Source organism: Manacus candei, unplaced genomic scaffold (genome assembly GCF_025592945.1).
Source record: "Manacus candei isolate 608988 ecotype Guabito, Panama unplaced genomic scaffold, ASM2559294v1 h1tg000014l, whole genome shotgun sequence".
Lineage (NCBI taxonomy): Eukaryota > Metazoa > Chordata > Aves > Passeriformes > Pipridae > Manacus > Manacus candei.
The window spans coordinates 61,240,515-61,259,719 of NW_026138062.1; the positions used below are offsets into that span (position 1 = coordinate 61,240,515).

Consider the following 19,205-nt stretch of genomic DNA (forward strand, 5'->3'; position numbering starts at 1 on the left):
AGTGGCTGATCTTCATTTTAGAACTTAGTTAATACTGGACAAGAAACCTGTATGAAGTCCATTGTGCATGCTGCATGTACAGATTGGGCAGTAAAGATCAGCGGTGCTCGGGTGTGTAGGAGGAGGGGCAGATTTCTACGTGTGTAAATGGAGAACTGCTGTGAGTAGAAATGGCAGTCACAGAGGTTTCACAGCAGTAGGTGGGTTTGTCCTGCCTGCTGTTGTTAATTGCCAAGTAACCCGTTTACCAAGTGAATAGGAACCAATCCATAAAATCTTACAGCCTCTTATCAATTTCACTTTAACAAGGGCTGGGGGAGAATTAGTTTATTACTTGAACATTCAAGCCAAATGTGTATCTTTAAAAAAGAACTCTTTAAAAGAAACTACTTTCCACAGATTCTTTGCCACCCAGAAGAATTTGGAAGTGCAATCCTAGTGACTCAATTTTGAGCCAAGAAAAAGCAGATCAAGGGCTGTAACAAATTCAATAGACCATATTACAGCAGAGGGCAAATCATTCTCCAGTTAATATTTTCCATCTTGCAGATTCTAGGAATATGTAAAACTAAGTGGGGAATAAAAAATGAGCTTGACAAGCTGCTTGAACTCTCCTAAAGACAAATTAGCATCCTTAAATAGTGCTGTGCCCACATCAGCCATGCTACCCAGTAAGCTGTGGCTATATCTACTTTTTCTTCTTGGATCTAACACATATCATCTGTTTGTCACACTGTTTAACACAGGCCTATTTCCAGGAACCAGTTTGCTCTGAATAACAGAACGTATCTGTGGCATTTGCCACAGAAACTAATCCCTGTTTTCATGTAAAACACTTGAGAAAAACACTTGATTAAAAAATATTTTATTAGGAGTACAGTGTACCTGCAATGTACTTTATAAGGTATTTTCTATAAATGACTACTATATATATCTGGGTGTTCCTGTTCATATTTCTTCAATACATTAGTAAGGTAATGAATAACACCTTTAAAAAAAAACCTACATCTCTTTATTTAGTTCATAAATGTTCAAGCAGTACAACAAGTAGCTTTGGGAGAGGTTTTAATCAAAGTAACTGTAAAGCAGTTTTAAAGTTCAGTTATCATTATTTCCCCTTTGTCCCCAATGAAAAATGTTTTAGATCACAATTTTTCTTCTTAAATTAAATAAACCTGATCATGCTGTTATAACTAGCTTATTTTTTTTCCTCTCTCATTTGTCTTTCCAAGTTCCCCTGCATGGTACATACATTTGGCTTTTGAACCAGTAAGTCTCAGTGTCTGAAGACTACATTTTCATGCAAAGCCCCAACCGTGGAAGCCAAGTTTCGTTGTTTCATTCCATGTATGTATGTACCTGTCCACTTTAATTAGAGAAAACCAAACCCACCCGCCAGCCACCGCCACACTCATGGGCAGCAGCTCTGACTCCATAATGACAGGCCAAACATGGCTTTTGCTGGAGTTGAAGCATTCGAGAACAAACAGATGCCCCCCCCCAATTTGATAATTTAAAGCTGCACATATAGCGACCTACCTCAGCATTTTGGCAGGAGTATAAACTGTACGTGTAAGAAGAAAGTGCTTCAAGTTTACTGGCTGCAGGATATTAAAAATTGTAGGATCTTTTCTATAATTTATGACTGGGAGACATTACAGATGGATCTGGACAGGTAGCTTATGGCACTTGCATTACAAGAAGACCAGGAAATATTTAAAAACTAACGTACATTGCATTCCATGACCAACTCTGCCATATCTGTGCCTTAAACATTTATTACAACATCACGATAAATAATAGACACACCGTATCTTTTAAAATACCATATAAACCATACCTCAAGAATAGGGAGCCAGCTTCCCTATACATTATCCTACAGCATGTCCCTAGCCTGTTTGTGTTTTTAATCTAAAAACAAATTTGTAAAACTGGATAACTACAGTAAGCAGCCTACGCTATTACACAATGAATGCAGTATTGGCATTAGACTTGTATAAACCCTGGCACACGAGCAGGCACTGAAGTGCCAGGCACACCGTAAGCATTGCCGTCCTTGAGCCTGGGGCAGTGGGGTGGAGGTGGCACATGCTGGGCCTCTTCACCAACTTCATGTCGCATCTACCACTTCCCAGGGATTGATGTGCCACACTCGTACCAGCGGACGTAGTTAATTTGAGTCTCCCCACCTATTTTTCCAAATTTGACAGGTTCCTGACGAACTGCCCTGAAAAATCCTGCAACAGAGAATAGAGCTTAGTTTGCATGAAGCGCTCAGGACTACCATGCTTTGATCTCCCTGTGAAATCTGTGTACGTTTCAATTAGTCTCTAAAATAGTTGCTAAGCTGTTAACGTGTGACACAGCCACAAGCAGGGCTGTTTGCTGCCCCTACATCCATTAGGTCTCTGGAATTTGTCCACCCAACTCGAGGCACATGTGCTTGGGATGGTGGTGAAAGGCTGCCTTCCCTTGAGACGCCAGCGCCCACCCGGGGATGGTGCTGGCCAGTGCCCTTCTGTCCCCTCTCTGGCTATGACAGGGTCTCTGAACACTTGTTGCAAAGTCACAATGATTAAATAGTCCCCACTGCAGTAGCCTTGAAACTTCAGTGAACTTCAGTAAAACTGGGGATTAGTTCACACTATCTCCACATTCCCAAGCGAAAGATCGTACCTCCTGCTTTCGGTCTGTAACCTTTGACAACACACGTGCTTCCCTTTCAAACAACTTTAAATTACAAATTAAAGTGAGCAATTAGGGCTGAATCCAACATGATCATCAGAAATGTATGTGTGGGTAAAGCAGGCATGTCTGCACACAGGCATGCAGGCACACACAAAATACTGTTCTGCCAATGATACACAACATCAGCCATGATTCCCTCACTGTACTTCAGGTCAAATATATGTAGTTAATTCAGAACTCAACTTGCTGCAGCCAAGAAGAAAGCAAGCAGCAATGGACAATTGGTCTGTTCTTTCCTCTGTTCACTTCATTGACTAGAAAAATAAGCTACAGAAAAGGTGGAGTCTTCTTTTGTTTGCTTGTTTTGTTGTTTGTTTTTGCCTAAAAGTGAGTGTAGCTCATGAACTCACTCAATTAAATCCAGTTCTTGAAATCAAATTGGTTTTAAGTCTTTTAAGCTGAGTCTTTTAAGTCTTTTGAGCTTGTTACATAAAAGGCTTTTTAAAATATAAAATCTTTAAAAATGTAAATCTGGTATAGCTGAGAGGTTTGCTGTTCTGGCAATGTCAAATTGGATTCAGACCACCTCTTGCACAAAGAAAATACCTTTACAAACAGGAAACACTGGGAAAGGAAAAGCATGACCCTCTTTAGAAAAAACTCACAAAACACATAAGCAAACACCCTTCAGATTGTTCACCTACTTTGTTTTTTGGAAAAACTTGTGAAAGATTTAGGAACTTCACATTCATCTCCCACACCTACCTCAACACATTTCTGGACTTCTGTAGGGTATTTTATAACTGAGGCACAGGAGGGTTTGGTCAACACGCTGATATTGGACTGAAAACCATTCTGCTGTTTTTCTCAGTAAAATATTCCATGACAAGCTCAGCACGCGCGTGTACCAGCACAGCCTGTGTTCTTACCCCACAAGGGAATGGAATACCTCGCACTGGCATCGCTGCCAAGCAGCAAGGCAGGAGTTCAGCTGACACAAGTACAAATTTCATACTCTCCAGCCTCAGCAATGTGTGAAAAATAGCCAGGCAGGTCACAGCTGTGTTTAGGACATCTACTTCCATGTCCACTCAGACCAGACTGGAGTTTTGGGCACCCAGTTAAAACCAGTGCACACAGAACTACTGCAGTGTGAATTATATTTTCCAGTAATAACTTTTCAGCTTCTTGTCAGCACCAAACAAAGCTGTTTAATGCCCAACTGATGATTTACTGCTCTTTAAATCAACCTTGCTAGTTTGAACACAACACTTTATGCCTCTCTGCAGACTCAAGTTTGTGATTGGGTTTAAATATGTAATACCAAGTGTGAGTAATCTGCTGGAATGTTTTAAACAGGAGAGAGGCTGTTTACTACTTAACAGAACTGGAGTCATAACCGTCTTAATAAGTCATCAGTCATCTTGAAAAACGTCTTGACCCTCTTCTGCCTGCAAAGACGGCAGTTCCTTTCCATCACCCACCCCAGCCAGCAGTGGGTATCCAATCCACCGGCAAGAAAAAGAAACAGAGGAATTGCTGAGGTTTGCTACAGACAGGCATAAGAAATTACCATCTTTGACTGGTAGATCTTCTTGCTGTCCTGTCCTTCCATCTAAGAATGAGTCTACAAATTGGCAGTGATCTTCTCCATGGCCCCTCTGGTCTCCTATGTTATAAAATTTTCCTGAAAGCAAAGAAGGAGCAAAGTTTAGTGAGGGCTATTTCCAAAAACCACCAGAGGCAATGGGCTGTGCTCTTTCCTCTGTGGGGAAGCCAAGGTGAATGCTATGATTCTTTTCCTCTCAGGACCTGTGGCTGTAATTTGAAAATGATGTGCAGGTTCCAAGTACAGTGCTCATGGCTACTGACAAAAATGCCCCACTCCTGGCCAAAATTATGCCTGGATGTAATTCTCCCCCCTCATTACATTTCATACAATAAGGGGAATTCAGTTACTACCTAGAAGCTCACCCTGATTGTATCAAAAATGAGGTAAGTTTTGCTAGTGATTTGAGTGGAAGGCAGGTCTGGTTCCCTGTCAGGAAGCCTCCAGTACCTTCAAAGATGTTTTTATAGACCACCTCCTAACACAGTTGAGGTCTGTTTTATAAATCATTGTATTTTTACAACATGTATGTGCAAGTGATATCCTTTAACATATGGATGACCTTGGTTGGTAACTGCTTATCCAGAGCATTAAGTGTGCCTGTGTATTTATTTGCAGGATTGTTTAACAGGACACTTGACTCAACTGAGTAGAAAACAAAGTCTCAAGTGCCCCATGCAGTGTGTGCTGATGTTATGGGCTGTGCTTATCCTGTTAACAAAGGGAGTCACAGTGAAGGTGTTTTGACAGATGTTTTTACGTACTGATTTGATTTGCAAGACATTAGTAAAATTCAGTTCAGAAAATGGAGGAGAGCATGCTACATTCTCTTTCCAAGCTTGGCTGGAAACATTTGTAGATAAACTTACCGTTCTTTCTAAACTCTTTTCACAGCATTAATATGTTCAGCCTCTGGTCGTGAGGTTGAAAGGAAAGGCGAGAGCATTTAGAAACAGGCTCAGCACTCTGGTATAAGCTAGGCAGAGAATCCAGTTTCTCATTAGACACTGGGTGTCCTGTAGCTTGAATCTGTGCCAGCCTGGCAATTTCAGAGATGGTGAGGTAGCTTATAATACTGCTCCCAAAGTGCAATTAATTAAAGAGCAGCCTACCAATAAACTCCTTCTTATGTTTGTGTGATCTGAGCAGCACTTTGCCAAAATTTCTCACCTTCAGTTGATGGCCTCTGTGCGTGCGGTTCTTCTCTAGCTTTACAAAATTATTTATTACTATCTAGCTTTGGCTGCAGACATGTTTTTTCCATAGGAGAACTGGTCAGAAGGAGTTCCTCTCAGCAATTTTTTGGTCTGAAATTAAGAACACTCAGGCTGCCCAAAAAGGCATTTTTTTTTCCATGGCTGTTGAAGGTCACACATAGAATTTATTTTTTTCCTCCTCTCAATAAATACTTATTTTTAGGTGGCCTGCTTTTCTGGAATGCCTACAGTGACTGCTCTGGAGGACTGTTAAATGAGGTCAGCAGTAGATGCTGGTTTATAGAACAGTACTGGCATGTGTAACAGAGATCAGTTTTTCTTCATAAGAGGCAGAATAAACCAGAAATTTTTATGGCTAACACCAGAACAGTAACTTTCAGATGCACAATATTCTTCTGACCCAGAGCTTAACCTATGCATAACTCAAACAATTGCCACACATAAATTAGCAGCATTCTAAGTGACTATTACATTCTTACTGCCCAATTATTTCCATAATAAAAGAACATACTTAAAAACATTTAGCTAAGAACTGACTGTTTTTCTGTTTTGGGGATAGCAATTCTAGCATAAAGTAAATTTTTTTCCCAGTGTTACTGTATGGGTGGTCTTAAAAATGTTAGGTCTTTGTTTTATACATTATGAATTCTGCAGCACTAAAAGTGTAAATTCATGCTAAAAACCAGCATGTCTGTCGGCTGCCTCATACAACAGCATTTGTACAATGCACCCAAATTTAAGGGTAATTCCATTGCTTCAACAGCAAAGCTTTGGAAGGTATTTTCAGCGTGCAGTGGACCTCAGCACAGCCCTTCACTACTGGCACACATCTCCCAGCTGGCTGGCACTTGCAAGGACACTTCCTCTGGCCCCGGGAGCAGGATGAGGCGAGGTGTGACAGTGAAACACATCAGAACAGTTTGGCTTCAAAGGGGAAAATTTCTCACTCGCATGCAGAGGCCTCACTTAGCAAATGGGGGGAAAGCAGCTTTCCTTCTGCGTAAATATTTCACTTCTTTCAAATATTGTGACAACTGGTTAGCACTGGTTGTAACAATTCAAGTGCAAGAACCAGGCTTAGCAAGTATAATGAATACAGTGTGTCTGCCTCATCTTTCTCCAGCGAGGTTAAACTTCCACCCTTCCAGCAAGAACAAAAACAATCTAATGAAAATAGGAAAATGGGCTCCTGATACTAAACTTTGCTTTTAAGATTGGAGTAGCTTTCACTGCAGTGTTAATTCACTTGATTTAGGGCTGAAGTCTAGTCCTGCTAGATTAGCACTGCTATTTCCTCTACTGGCTGGTTTTGGGATACCTCATTGCCAGTGCTTGTCATTTGATCACAGCTGATTAGTACAGCATCAGTTGAATGAATGATACCTCTGTTCAAAACAGTCTCTTTTATTCCTGTAATTGCTAAGATGTTATTTACATATGAGGTATTGTACTTCGTGTTAATGACAAGGCTTCCTTGTCTGCTCATTGGAGAATAGTTCTGGTGCAAGGCAGGGAAGCTTGAAGTTATAACAATGTGAGCTGCCTTACACTCCCCTCCTCTTTTATTTCCATATTTCTACATACAGAGATCAGAGCCCTGCTACTGTGAGGTGCTGAGCTCTGAGATGGGGCAACTTTGGGTTATGAAAGTAGATTCTGTCAGCCCCAGTATCTCCTAGTTTATTTGATCCAATGTGTTGAACACACTTGCCTAAATTTCACTCAAAAGGCATTTCCCATAAATGGTTGTATGATACTCATTGTGCTCTGGATGCCAGGCTAATGCCATTGTCATTGAGCTGTCCATGATAAAAGACCTCATAGAGAAGAAAGCTAGAAGTTTGGGATGGATTATAAGAAGTTAATATATTTCTAAATACAGTAAATATAGCTTGTACAATCTACATGAGTCACAAAGATCTGCCTATCAACTAACTGAAAGACCCTTTTTACAGGCTGTGCCCCCTGCATACACATAGCATGTGTCACTTGATTCAGGTCTTAAATACATCACACTCTATTGGCCTAAAGACACTAAACAAAACTTGAGAAGATAAGGCCAGGAGGTTGGTCTTAGTAATAAAACGTAACATAAGGAGAAATAAAAAAAAGGGAGGGGGAAGGTAAAAGTTGTGAATGTGATAACAAAAAAAAAATGTCAAAGCAGGTGAGTAAAACCTGTTGACCAGAGCTGAAGTCATATATTTATAAGTCTCCCGGTAATGAAGTACCCTGGTGTTTACCAAAAAGGATAGGAATAACTGAGTCTAATCCTGGTCTAAAATTAAGTCCTGATCCTCTAATTAAGAATTATTCTTGGCTACCCTTTAAATACAAATTTGGCACTTTTACAACATATGCTATTCACTCTGATCTGTATCAATTTTTTGTATGATCCTCAGTATACCAACAGGTACTTAAAATCAGATGATCACCACAGAGAAGTAACTCCCGAGTCTGAAAATTCAGTATCAAACACATCAATGATTATTGAGCACAAGCAGATTAGTGTTTATGATTAATCTGTCTATGCACTAAGTGAAACATATTTGATCACACTTCAGCAGAGCTCATCTTGTTAAATCTCTTACTTCTGGAACCATATCCTTCAGGAGTATGTAATGTGAACAGCACTGATTTGAATGTCTCTTACCTGTAAGTGAATCACTGAGGTATATTTTGTATCTCAAAGAATTGCACAGCTGCACACCTACAAACTTCTTATACCAGGTCCTCTTGACGTATTGTTTGCCTTTGCATTCTGAATATGTGTCTGAATTGAATGGGATTTCAGTCCAGATAGCATCTTTTCCCACTGCAGGAGACAAAAAAAGAGGCTGAAGTGTGATGCTGCATACAAAATTATGCACAAAAAATACATTTGAATGACTAGAATTAGAAACCTTGATGAAGCAGAATGTATCGTGACACCTGAACATGAAAAATATTTCAGGGAAGCACCAAAGAGTGCAGGTATGATTAATGCAGTGAACTCCTCCTGCTCTCATGTAGTGCCAGTTTGGAATAAGCTCATTCTAGCACCTTGCTAGGGGGACAATGTCTGTGTGTTGACAAAACTCACATTTACAGAGTGCGTGATACAGTCATCATTTTTCAGTGCATTTAAGCCAAGACAACCTGAAGCAAGTTGTATATGATTTAACAAAAATACACATAAAAATTATATATCGTTAATTATGTGGAAAGAAATGTCAGTGCTTGTCAACGTGATATCCATTACAAATGCAAAAAGCAGCCCAATTTGCTTGAGTGATCTCAGCTCTTCTTCAAAAGCTCAGTCCACCTCCCACCAAAGACAGCAAGAGTCTTGTAAGGTCTAAGCAGAGCTAGATCAAGCCTTCTGAAGCAGGACATTTTTCTAAAACACAATGACAGATAAACAGAATCCTCTGAGTTGTGCTCTGTTAACTCACTTAAGAAGCATGGAGTAACTTATTCATTTTACAGAGCTTTCTGTGCTTTAATGACAAGGCTGAGAAAATATGAGACTGTCCTTGGCTCATTTGTGTACATTGGTTTGAAGCCATCCCAGCTGCCATGGGAGCTCCACATCACGCTGATTGTGTTCCGCTCAGGTAAACAAGCAGCCTGGCATGAATTCCTCACCAGGCGTGTGCGTGGAAGGAGTGAAACCATGTGTGAATGCTGTTGGATTCCAGAACTCATTTAATTGGTGCAGCACAGCCACCCCCCTCACAAAATTATGCTATCTCATTTCTGAAAAAAGTCTTGATCAGGTACATATAAAAGAGGCTTACTTGAAATTGGCTCACTCACTCTTGGGTCCGCTGGGGGAAGAAAACAAACATTCAATCAGACACTGTAAAATGAACGCTCCCAATATTTCAATGGAAAAGCATAGGTAAGTGATTTTTTACAGCTGACATAAGCTGTAATTTGTGAAACAGAAAGTGTTTTGGAAGCAAAGTTAACTTTTGCATTAAATTAAATTAAAAAAAAAGTATTTCTTATGTGAAACTCCAGTATCAATGAGCTTTTAAAAATTTTATTCATGGGACAACACCAGCCAAACAGAGTTCTAGTAAAAACAAAAGTTTAAACCTGTAACCAGCAAAACCCAATTGTACTGTGTCTTATTAAAATTTCAATTTCAAAACCTAAATAATAAAAAGGACACATCTGCAATACTCGCCACAAAAATCTTGGCCCAATGTGGGAGAAATGGTGTGTGCAATTAAGAAAAAATAAAACTGAATGCTTAATTTGTCCAAGCTAAATAGGAGACAGAACATAATCCTTGTCATTCATGAAAACTGCACTTGGCATAAACACTTTTTTTTCAGTTTTAACAATCTAGGATTACAAAGAGTGTATTCAGAGTTTTTAAATATGTGTGGCATGGTCTGAACTACTCCCTGAGTAATTTCTTGCTCAGCCAGAAAACCACCAATGACAGCACTAGATGAGGACTATTATATTATTACACCTGGCTCAAAACACAGATGGAGAAATTCCTCTTAAAAAGGCTAAATCCATTTTATGCTTTATGTGGACCTTAAGTACCATCAAGAAATAAACACTTCTACACAAAAGATGGTATCTTACTTGCACAAAGTCAACAAGTCAGTTGTAGTTATCCTCAGGGAGAACAAGAGTAATGATCTAATTATCACCTCTGAGTCAGATAGGACTTGGGAACCAAACAATGTCCAAAACAGGCTTGTATACACCTCTGTAACAGTTTCACAGGAGAGTAAACAGGATGGAAGGGGACTACTGGGACACTGACTTTTCCCAACTGCTATTTCTCAATCCTTATTTCAGCCAAATGACATCACTGTTATACAGCAGCCTTATTGAACAGGTAGCAGAAGTGACTACGAACACACCGGCCCAAAGAAAAACCTTATGTTCCCATCCAGAAGCCATTAATGAGCTTGATAGGTGCAAAAAGATCAAGAATATAAATCTTAGATGACTGAGCCCTCTCTAACAATGAAGTTATTTTCTTCACAGTGAACACCAGACAAGCAGTCCTCTCTTTTTTTCTCTTGCAGTCTGGCCATCTTACATCCTCACACAATACAGTCCTGATCCCAGGCTGACCTCTCACTACTACATTGCTCAGTTGTTAAAAACCAATCAGGAGATAGTAAGGAGCAAGACCAAATGCATAAAATGAAATGAGAGACCCTTTTCATACATCCCATACACATGGATACTAAAGCCACTGTAAATGATGGTCTGATCTTTGGAGGTTCTTACCTGATTCAGTACTGAATGACACAACATTGCTGCTTGGACCTTCACCGAGAGGGTTTCTAGGTTTCACGTGGAATTCATAACTGGGGAATAAAATAGAAGAGATGAAAATTTTGCAAACCAATGAATACTTCCAGAGTCTGGAGCAAGCAAGTATCACACACCTGGTGTTACTTGCCTTCTGGAGAAGAACAAAAAGACCTCAGTTCTTGCCCTGAAAACACTGAGATGTTTTTTGTCTTAACTGCATAAGATTTCTCTGAACACATAATTAACCAGTCCTTTTGATAATTCTTTACACACACACTATTAATATTTGATTTAATGCACCACTGGTTTAAGTCTGTCTCTACTCACACAGCAGTTTCAGTTCTGGCAAAGGGAGCAAGTTCAGATGAGGTCTGAAGCAACCTGATAAACAGAGACTGAGTAAAGCTCATTGCTATTTATTTTGCTTCTTAAGAACACAAACCTCCAATTCAATGCCTCTCAGGCCCACCAACAGTGACAGACAGGGCCAGTAGTGAAACACAGGGCATGTCTTCCAGGACAGGAGCTCAGCCAAGGCCAAGATCCAGTTGTTTAAATATATGTTAATAGTAAATATATGAAGTGATGTCAAGATATTGCAGAGTCTCTTTTGTATGTTTTTTATAATAAAATTGCACAACACCAGTCTGTACTGTAGTTATCTCGTGATCTCTTTTCATCACTGCTGTGTTGGGAACCAAACACAGTGCTATGAAAATAGAACAAGATGAAAGAAAAAAATCCAAGCCAGGCTCCTCTTCTTAAGCCTTGCCCACCTCTCAATGCTTGATTAACAGTGATAGACAGGCAAGACAAAGTGGTTTCTAATTCTGCAGCTCAGCTGAAACATACCCTTACAGTCAGAAGCTCTAGGTAAAGAGCTATTGCATGCTGCAAACCTAAACATATTACTCAGAAGACACCAGGCAGATGAGGCAGGAAAGAGGGTTACAGGGGATGGACACCAGACACAGAGAAGAACTTACATCAAGGGCAGAGCTATCCCAGCAAGGCACCTCTCAGCTCCCTTGGCTCCAGGCTGGCAGCACCTGGGAATTTCTCACTGCTCTGCAACAGCTCAGTGCCTGCCCAGAGAAGCTGCACATCATCCATGCCAAGGCACCCTGAGGAGTGGTGTGTGCACAGCAATCAACAGCACCAGCTCCATGCCTTTCCCACCAGCTGTAAATGCCACCTACAGAGAGGCCTCTCACATGCTCTGAGTGCTTGCATGGTGAGTCTCTCCTAACAGTGTCTTCTCATCAGCCAGAGACATCCACAGGACACAAGTCAGAAGGACTGTAGGACTGGAAAATGGGCCCTAACTTAGAGACTAGACACAGAGCAAAATGAGAGTCCCATAAGTGGGCAATTAAACATCCAGCTCTTGACTCGTCAAGGATCACTTACTCATGATAATTTTGGTAGCTCGTGACTATAACATAGCATTGTAATGTATTGCTGGAATTGTTTCCAAACAGCAATTTTCTAAAGAAAAAAACAACCCCATACCACACTCTGCACAGTTGGAAATTTGTAAATTCCATTTGCAAGTCCCCATAAGAATAATTCAATCCAAACTTTGGATTACCTCTCAATGCTTCTTGGCTCCTGCAAAACCTGAGCAGTTCACTAATTAACCTCAGTGGACTATTCATGCAGTACCAAGGAACTGTTTTCCATCCACAGTACTTCTAAGACAATATTTAACTTTAAAATTGCTTACTTAAGCAATTGCCTTTATTTCTAGGGGTTTCTTTTCTTTTTAAGGAAAATACTTACAAAGACTGGTATGCTGAACAGATGCATTATGGAAATTCATGGATATTTCTAAGAAAACCATGGTCTTGTTTTGAGCTTAAAAAAAGTATATTTGGAGTAATCTTGACATTTATTCAAACATGCTAGAAGACCACCTTGAGCTATTCATTTACCCTACCATAGGAAGGAGACATTAAACAAGTAATCAATTTAATAACTTCATAAATCTTCTTCATTATCATTTTCAAATTGTTTAAACAAAGACATGCTTTTAAAAATTGGACCTGAGCAGTTAATATTCACATTGGGCATGTGGTACAGTAACTTTTCTGGTCAAGAAGTATTCTTACACAGTAGCTAAGGCTGTAGGTAATACAGAGAACTATAGCAGAGCAGCTGAAGATTCCTTCTGAAGAATCACTGAAGGGTAAACGAAGATTTGCTAATACGTTGTGTGTTTTAAAGTAATAGCTAGAAGACACATTTTGGAAAATGTACGAATTAATCCACACCTAGAGATAAAAGACCCCAAAGAAGTTTTCCTATTTCCTTCACAGCAGGAGCACCTGATCTAAAGCTATTAATGTAAATGTGATCATCAAGATGGCATGTTCTATTGCTTTATGGGCAGTTTATGGTTTGACCTTATGAATTATAATAATCCGATTCTGTCCCTTTGTATGCATTTTGCTCATTTTTGAACAAATGTATTGTTCTTAATATAGTCAATATATTTTGGCTGCATCAGGCAACATTCTTCACAGGAATCAGTCCCGTTCCCAAAAAACTTCAATTGATAAGCTTGGACCCATCAATTCTCTAACTCCAGAAAAAGACAAAAACAAGAACTGAGGATCATTTTCCAAGGAGTGTTTTTCAAATTGTGGTTTAGGGATCACTAGGTTGTCTGCAAAAGACTAAACCACAGATGGGAAAATTTTGGCAAGACTGAAATAATGAACTAAAATCTAAACATAGAGATTTCAGCTCATGTAAGCATATAAAGAAAATTGGAGAAAAGGAAAATAATAAAGAAATGTCCAAAGTTTAGCTGAGTCAATTAAGGAAGTGTTCTATTAATAATGTTAAAGACGAAATTTTTAAAACTAAAATATATACAATTTTATAGTTCTGTGATATGTGTTTTTACAAGCATCACAGGCTCCTTTCCTCTGCTAATTTCAATCCTAAAACAATAGCAGTGGCTTCAGCAGTACAAGAATAAGAAAGAACTGCTTTTTGAGATGAAGAGAAATAACTACTGGACTGAAAATTGAAAGTGAGAGAAAGGGAAAGTTAGACTGAGATAATGAAATGATGGAGTGTACATATCTAACCGTAATTTTAAAGCCATGCTGTCGCTCTCTTAACAGAAAATTGTTTAAAGTCTCCCTTTTGTGTGTCAGGTGAAAGATCTGAAAAATAAAATGGTGAAAAAAGGGTACTGTCTGCAGTCTTATACACTCCTATACAAACCACAAGAGAGAGGGGAAAATGCTTTGGGGTTTAAGAAGTATGGCAAAATTAATAAAAGGAAATAGGAAAGCTATAGAATGATTATCCCATGTCTAGCTCTTAGCTAGACTTATTAATGAGAAACTGGAGTCTGTATTCCATCTTTATATCTGCCTACCTATTATACAAAAACTCTGCTACCCTATATAAGCAACAATCTAATGCATCACACCTCCCACAAACTTTGGACACCAGGCCTCCCAAATCCTCCCAAACTCTGTAAGACAATAGAAGTCCTCGTGTAGGTTAAATGGACTTGACTTACAGTAGTTACTATGTGGAGTGTATTTTTCCACCATAGGAAATCACTATACCACATGGAACTTTGGCAAATGCATCTGCTCTGCATTTTTTCAAATCATGCAGAAGGAGAAGATTTGAGATTGCAGAACTGAAAATAGGTGAAAACAGATTTTCACCATAATAGAACTGGAGCAGCTGAGTACAGTTGTGGGACTTCAGGTGAGTTGCTGGGGAGATGCTGATGTTAGATGACAATCATGCAGGACTACCTTTGTGTATAGAGCTTCTCTGTCTCTGCAAAGTGTGCTTGGATAGCAGTATGATCCAACATAGCAAATGAGACAGGAATGAAAAAAAAAAGAAAAAAGTGGTGAGCTTGTTTGAGGAGTCTTTCTCCTATTCAAGCTGGAAGAAAGGCTGAGAGAAATGGGAAATGTCCATGAACTCTGACATCAACAGCAATTTAGAACAAAAATCTGTTGTTTTTTAATAAAGAGTACAAAAACCTCCAGCATTTTCCCACCACTTTCTGCATGTTTCTGCATTGCGGTTTTCACTGTTGTTCATATTTCTTGACCCTTGCTGTTAACAATAACTAAGCTCCCTGCATTGGTAGAATTTTTGTTTCTTCTTGTATGTGATTAGCACATTTTGGTTGCTAACTGCAATACAAAGCAATACTAGATAATGGTGATAACAGCATAAGCAGGCAGGTATTAATTATTCATACTTCAAGCTAATTCAGTAGAGGGTTGAAGACTTACTTGGTATGGCCTTTGAGTAAATTACAATAACTTTCTCTTTTTTTTGTTTCATAACTTTTATAAGACATATGAAAAAACTTTCAAAGAAAGTAATCAACAGACATTATAAAACAGTTTGGTTCATGCATATAATCTGCACATTTCATGTTTACTTCACAGTTTTGGTTGGTTAGTTGGTTTCTGGTTTTGTTTTTCTGGGGAACTTGGATTTACTTTATTTTTTTATCTTTTTTAACATTTCCTGTTATTTATATTCTTCAAGAGATCAAGGCTGGACATATACTTTGCCTTGGAATTCAATCTAACTGAAAAATCCAAAAGAGACCACTCAAAATGTTTTTAAAAAGGAAAAAAAGTATGTTTCAAATCACTAAATTACCTAATGAGGCAAGGATCAGTACCTAAAGGGGAGTTTTACGAAGCTGTGGAATACAAACATCACAGGCTTTTTGTTTCTTATTAACAGTCTTTTTCTATTAAAAATCTGCACCAGCAGGCTGGTGGACATGTCCTCTAATGACTACCTGAACTTCCCTGGAGGATTTGGCACATCTCTGACTGCAGTCTAAGTATTTTTCTTTATTATCTTCCAGTTACTGCCATCACAAACATGCAAGAGAACTGTTTCCAACAATATTCAGACTCTTTTTTGAAGGCTTGTATAGAAATTAGTGCTGTAAAACTTCCTGGATGCTATGGTCTGTGCTATGAATTTAATTGCCCTTAAACAAACCACCAGAATGAAAGAGAAAATGCACACCATCTAAAAAAAATATTTCAAGTTAGGGCAGGGAAACAGAACTAAGAACTGCATATTTTGGCAGAGAAACCACCAGAAATAACAAAAAACCTCCAAATGATACGACATCAGATGACTGGAAGACTTAAAAAAATAAATCAATTTTAAAGGAATTAGAAAACTCCAAAGCTAGTAAAAAAAAAAAATCACAACCCTGAAACAAAACAAAAACCAAAACCCCAAACCTTAAAATTCCTTTGGAAATGGCAAAAATTAAATTGGAAGAAAAAAAATAACAACATCTGCATTTAATATTCTAGGCTAGGAAAAGTCCATGAAACAAAAACCTGCAGGTGGGTGAAACGAATATTTACAAAGGAGAATATGCAGATGATAACCATCAATGCTACAGAGGAGATGGAGTGAAGACAACAAAAACCACAGTAAGCCCATTTCTATCTCAGGCCTCTCGAGGTTTGTTACAAACAAGCAGCTCAAGGAGGGAGATACTGAAAATTGTGGATAATGACCTTATGTATGGGTCACATATATGGCTCATATATCGGCTACACTATTATCATAGGAGAAGTTACTGCAATACTTTCTTTTTAAGGGCAGTTTTAATGTAAAACAAAGAGCACTGAGTCCTGGGTATGCCAGTGTAATTAGGAGTTCCAGTGTGAGCAGCCTTGTAAAGAAACTCCAAACCAAGACAACCATATGACAAGTCAGATGGAATATTACAGGTCTCACTCCTCAAGTGACTGCTTGGGAGCTGGACTGTAATTACTTTGACCAAACTATCAGTCTTGTAGTTCATCTTTGACAGTTTTCCAAGTGGAATAAATGGTACATTTCTCAAAAAAACCCAAACCTGTGAGAGTTTCCTCAGTACAAAAATTGCAGAATTACCATGTGGAAGATGAAATATTATCAGCTCATACTAGTATGTTTATTTATCTCATTTTTCTTTGCTAAGAAAGGAATGACATTTGCATTAACATACTAAGCCACCTCAGCCTGTATTAAAGAAACTGGTGGAAACTGAGATTTTCAAGATCAGAAACTACCCCTAAGATGCAATTTTACAATAATTTATGTTGGAAGATATCTATGAAGGTGATATGGTCCAAGCCCTTTTCATGACAGGGCTGAATTAAAAGCTACTTTAAGCTCAGGGTGGATCAGCAAGTACAGTAGTTACAGTCACTGCTTGATCAACAGAGTAAAAACTCAGTAGCTTAGTACTTGGTTCAAACTAACTAGGAGAAAGAAGAATAAATGGAATTTGGCTGCTTCACTCATTTCACTAATTGAAGAATAAAGATGCTAAAAACCTCAGAAAATTTAAAAAAGTTGTCTAGCTCTTATAGCATAACCACACTACACACTTTGAGAGATTTCGGGTAAAGGTTATAATCAAAATCAAAATCAAAATTATCTGATGAAATTAAACAGAATTCTAGACTGAATCCAGACAGCAGCTTAGGAAGAGTACCAGTTTCAAGAACTCTGACGAACCAAATAATGGATTTCAAGATTTGAATTTTCCAGGTTACTTAAACTATCAGAAGTCTTCTAAGGTGTGACAGTGAAATCCTATGATCACCATATTTGGCAATTTTGTAGCTGAAAAAGGGGACAACTTATTCATCCTATAAGGAAAAATCCTCTAAATTAATGTAGTAGTGTCAACTGTCAGACATACCTTACTGTGGGAAAATGGCATGGATATGATATGCCTTTCCTTGGGCAAAAAACATATGGATCTCAGGGCTCCAACAAAATCACATTGTACAGGAGCTTTTAAAACCTTTCTTTTTGAAGAAATCAGTCAGTTGCATTGGAAAGCAGCTGACTGTGCCCCACGTTTATTTAAAGGTATATGTCCTCACAGTTAGAAAGCTTTTTGGATCACTATTTCACTTTCATTTCAGAGTATCAATGTCTTGCAGTCCAGTCACTGAGAACACATAAAGCTGGCATATATAAGACAGACGACAAACTGCCATAATATATACAACTTTATTTGTTTAAAAGTAACCTTCACAAGTTGTTGTATGTCTATGAAAGTCCATTTTCATTTCCATATTACTGTTGTATGAGTCTGTAAAAACTAAATGCTTGATAAAAAAGTCAGAACTCCTTTTTCAGCCAGTGCATTTTTTCTGGATCTAGTCATTTTTCAGACAGCTAAATGAACACACAGAATACTACATGGTAATCCTCATCCCATTTAACTTCTATGTTTGGACTTACTGACAGCTGCAGTCACACATGCAATTTTGATGAGAGACTGTAAGAGTCTCTCGCTGTTGCCTCCCTAACACCGTCCAAATTCCTGAAATATTCAAAGTCTGGCCATTAGCTCCTAATCTTTAAAAGCTGCCTTGTCAAAAGGCCAGCTCCAACGAAGAAGGGTGTCTGTCTTACTGCAGAGCTTCCCAGAGGTGTAGCAGAATGACTTATTTGAATGAAGAATGCAGAAGAGAAAAGCAAACAAACAGCATGACCTGGCAGGCTCAGATGCATCCATTTTTTCACTGCTGCTTGTTCTGCCTCCTTCACACTGAAAAGTTGTCTGGCTTCCCTCCTGCTGGATGTGGGCAATTAACTTTTTAGCTTCTGGTCCAGACACTAACATATCCTACCTGATTTACCTGGACAGGATGATAGACCTTGGCCACTGTGACTGCAGACTTTTGTCATGTATGGCTCTTCAAGAATGTACATCTGCAGAATGACAGGCTTGAACTGACTTGCTGCTATAGGGTCTTTCTGGTTTAAATCTACCCACAAAGACTGAGATACTACATTCACAAACATTTTTATTCCTTTTTAGGAACTCTTAATTTAGGTCTGTCTGGTTTAGATCTGTCCTGAAATGTCTTCAGCTCTGAAAACACTGGACTTTCAGAGCAGCATAGAGGATTTACACAGCCTCACTGATGGCTTCAGAAGAGCTGGAAAAAGCAGCTCTCAAATTTAGCTTGTCAGCTTCTCCAAAGTGTTTTAAGGCCAAGAGGTTCTTCCCCAGTTAATCCACAGCTTTCTACTGAGCATCTCTCTTTCCATATCCTTGCTGCCGGTATTCTAAATTTTGATCACTTGCGAGAGGGATTTCTATTTCTCTTCCAAGTTTCTTTTCCAGCTCCACCTCTTACACAGCTCTTTCCTTTAAGGTTAGTTATGGAAAAGTCTACTTCCCAGTCTTAATGTATTACTTAATGAATTTGTAGACATTTCAAGGACTTTGATAATTAATTTATTGAGCTGTGTTTATTTGTCTTTCTGTCTCCTCTTTTCACTTTTGCCCACAGGTCCATTTTCTTCATCTAGTGAGCAATCATATCCTGATAGACAGGAGACATATGACATTTCTTGCAGAACTGATG

The 19,205-nt window shown here is 38.8% G+C and overlaps 1 protein-coding gene across 21 annotated transcripts in view; it reads right to left on the reverse strand.

The window, feature by feature from the left end:
• Positions 1-989: 989 nt before the first annotated feature.
• Positions 990-19,205, reverse strand: part of ABI3BP (ABI family member 3 binding protein) — a 143,348-nt gene continuing 125,132 nt past the window's right edge. For all 21 annotated transcript variants that reach the window (XM_051780933.1, XM_051780921.1, XM_051780925.1 and 18 more), the window contains 5 exons: positions 10,762-10,841; positions 9,294-9,323; positions 8,168-8,329; positions 4,262-4,375; positions 990-2,237 (listed from right to left, as the gene is read on the reverse strand). In XM_051780933.1, the coding sequence (XP_051636893.1) occupies positions 2,122-2,237; positions 4,262-4,375; positions 8,168-8,329; positions 9,294-9,323; positions 10,762-10,841 (502 nt within the window). In that variant the 3' untranslated portion in view covers positions 990-2,121. The remainder of the gene's footprint in view (positions 2,238-4,261; positions 4,376-8,167; positions 8,330-9,293; positions 9,324-10,761; positions 10,842-19,205) is intronic.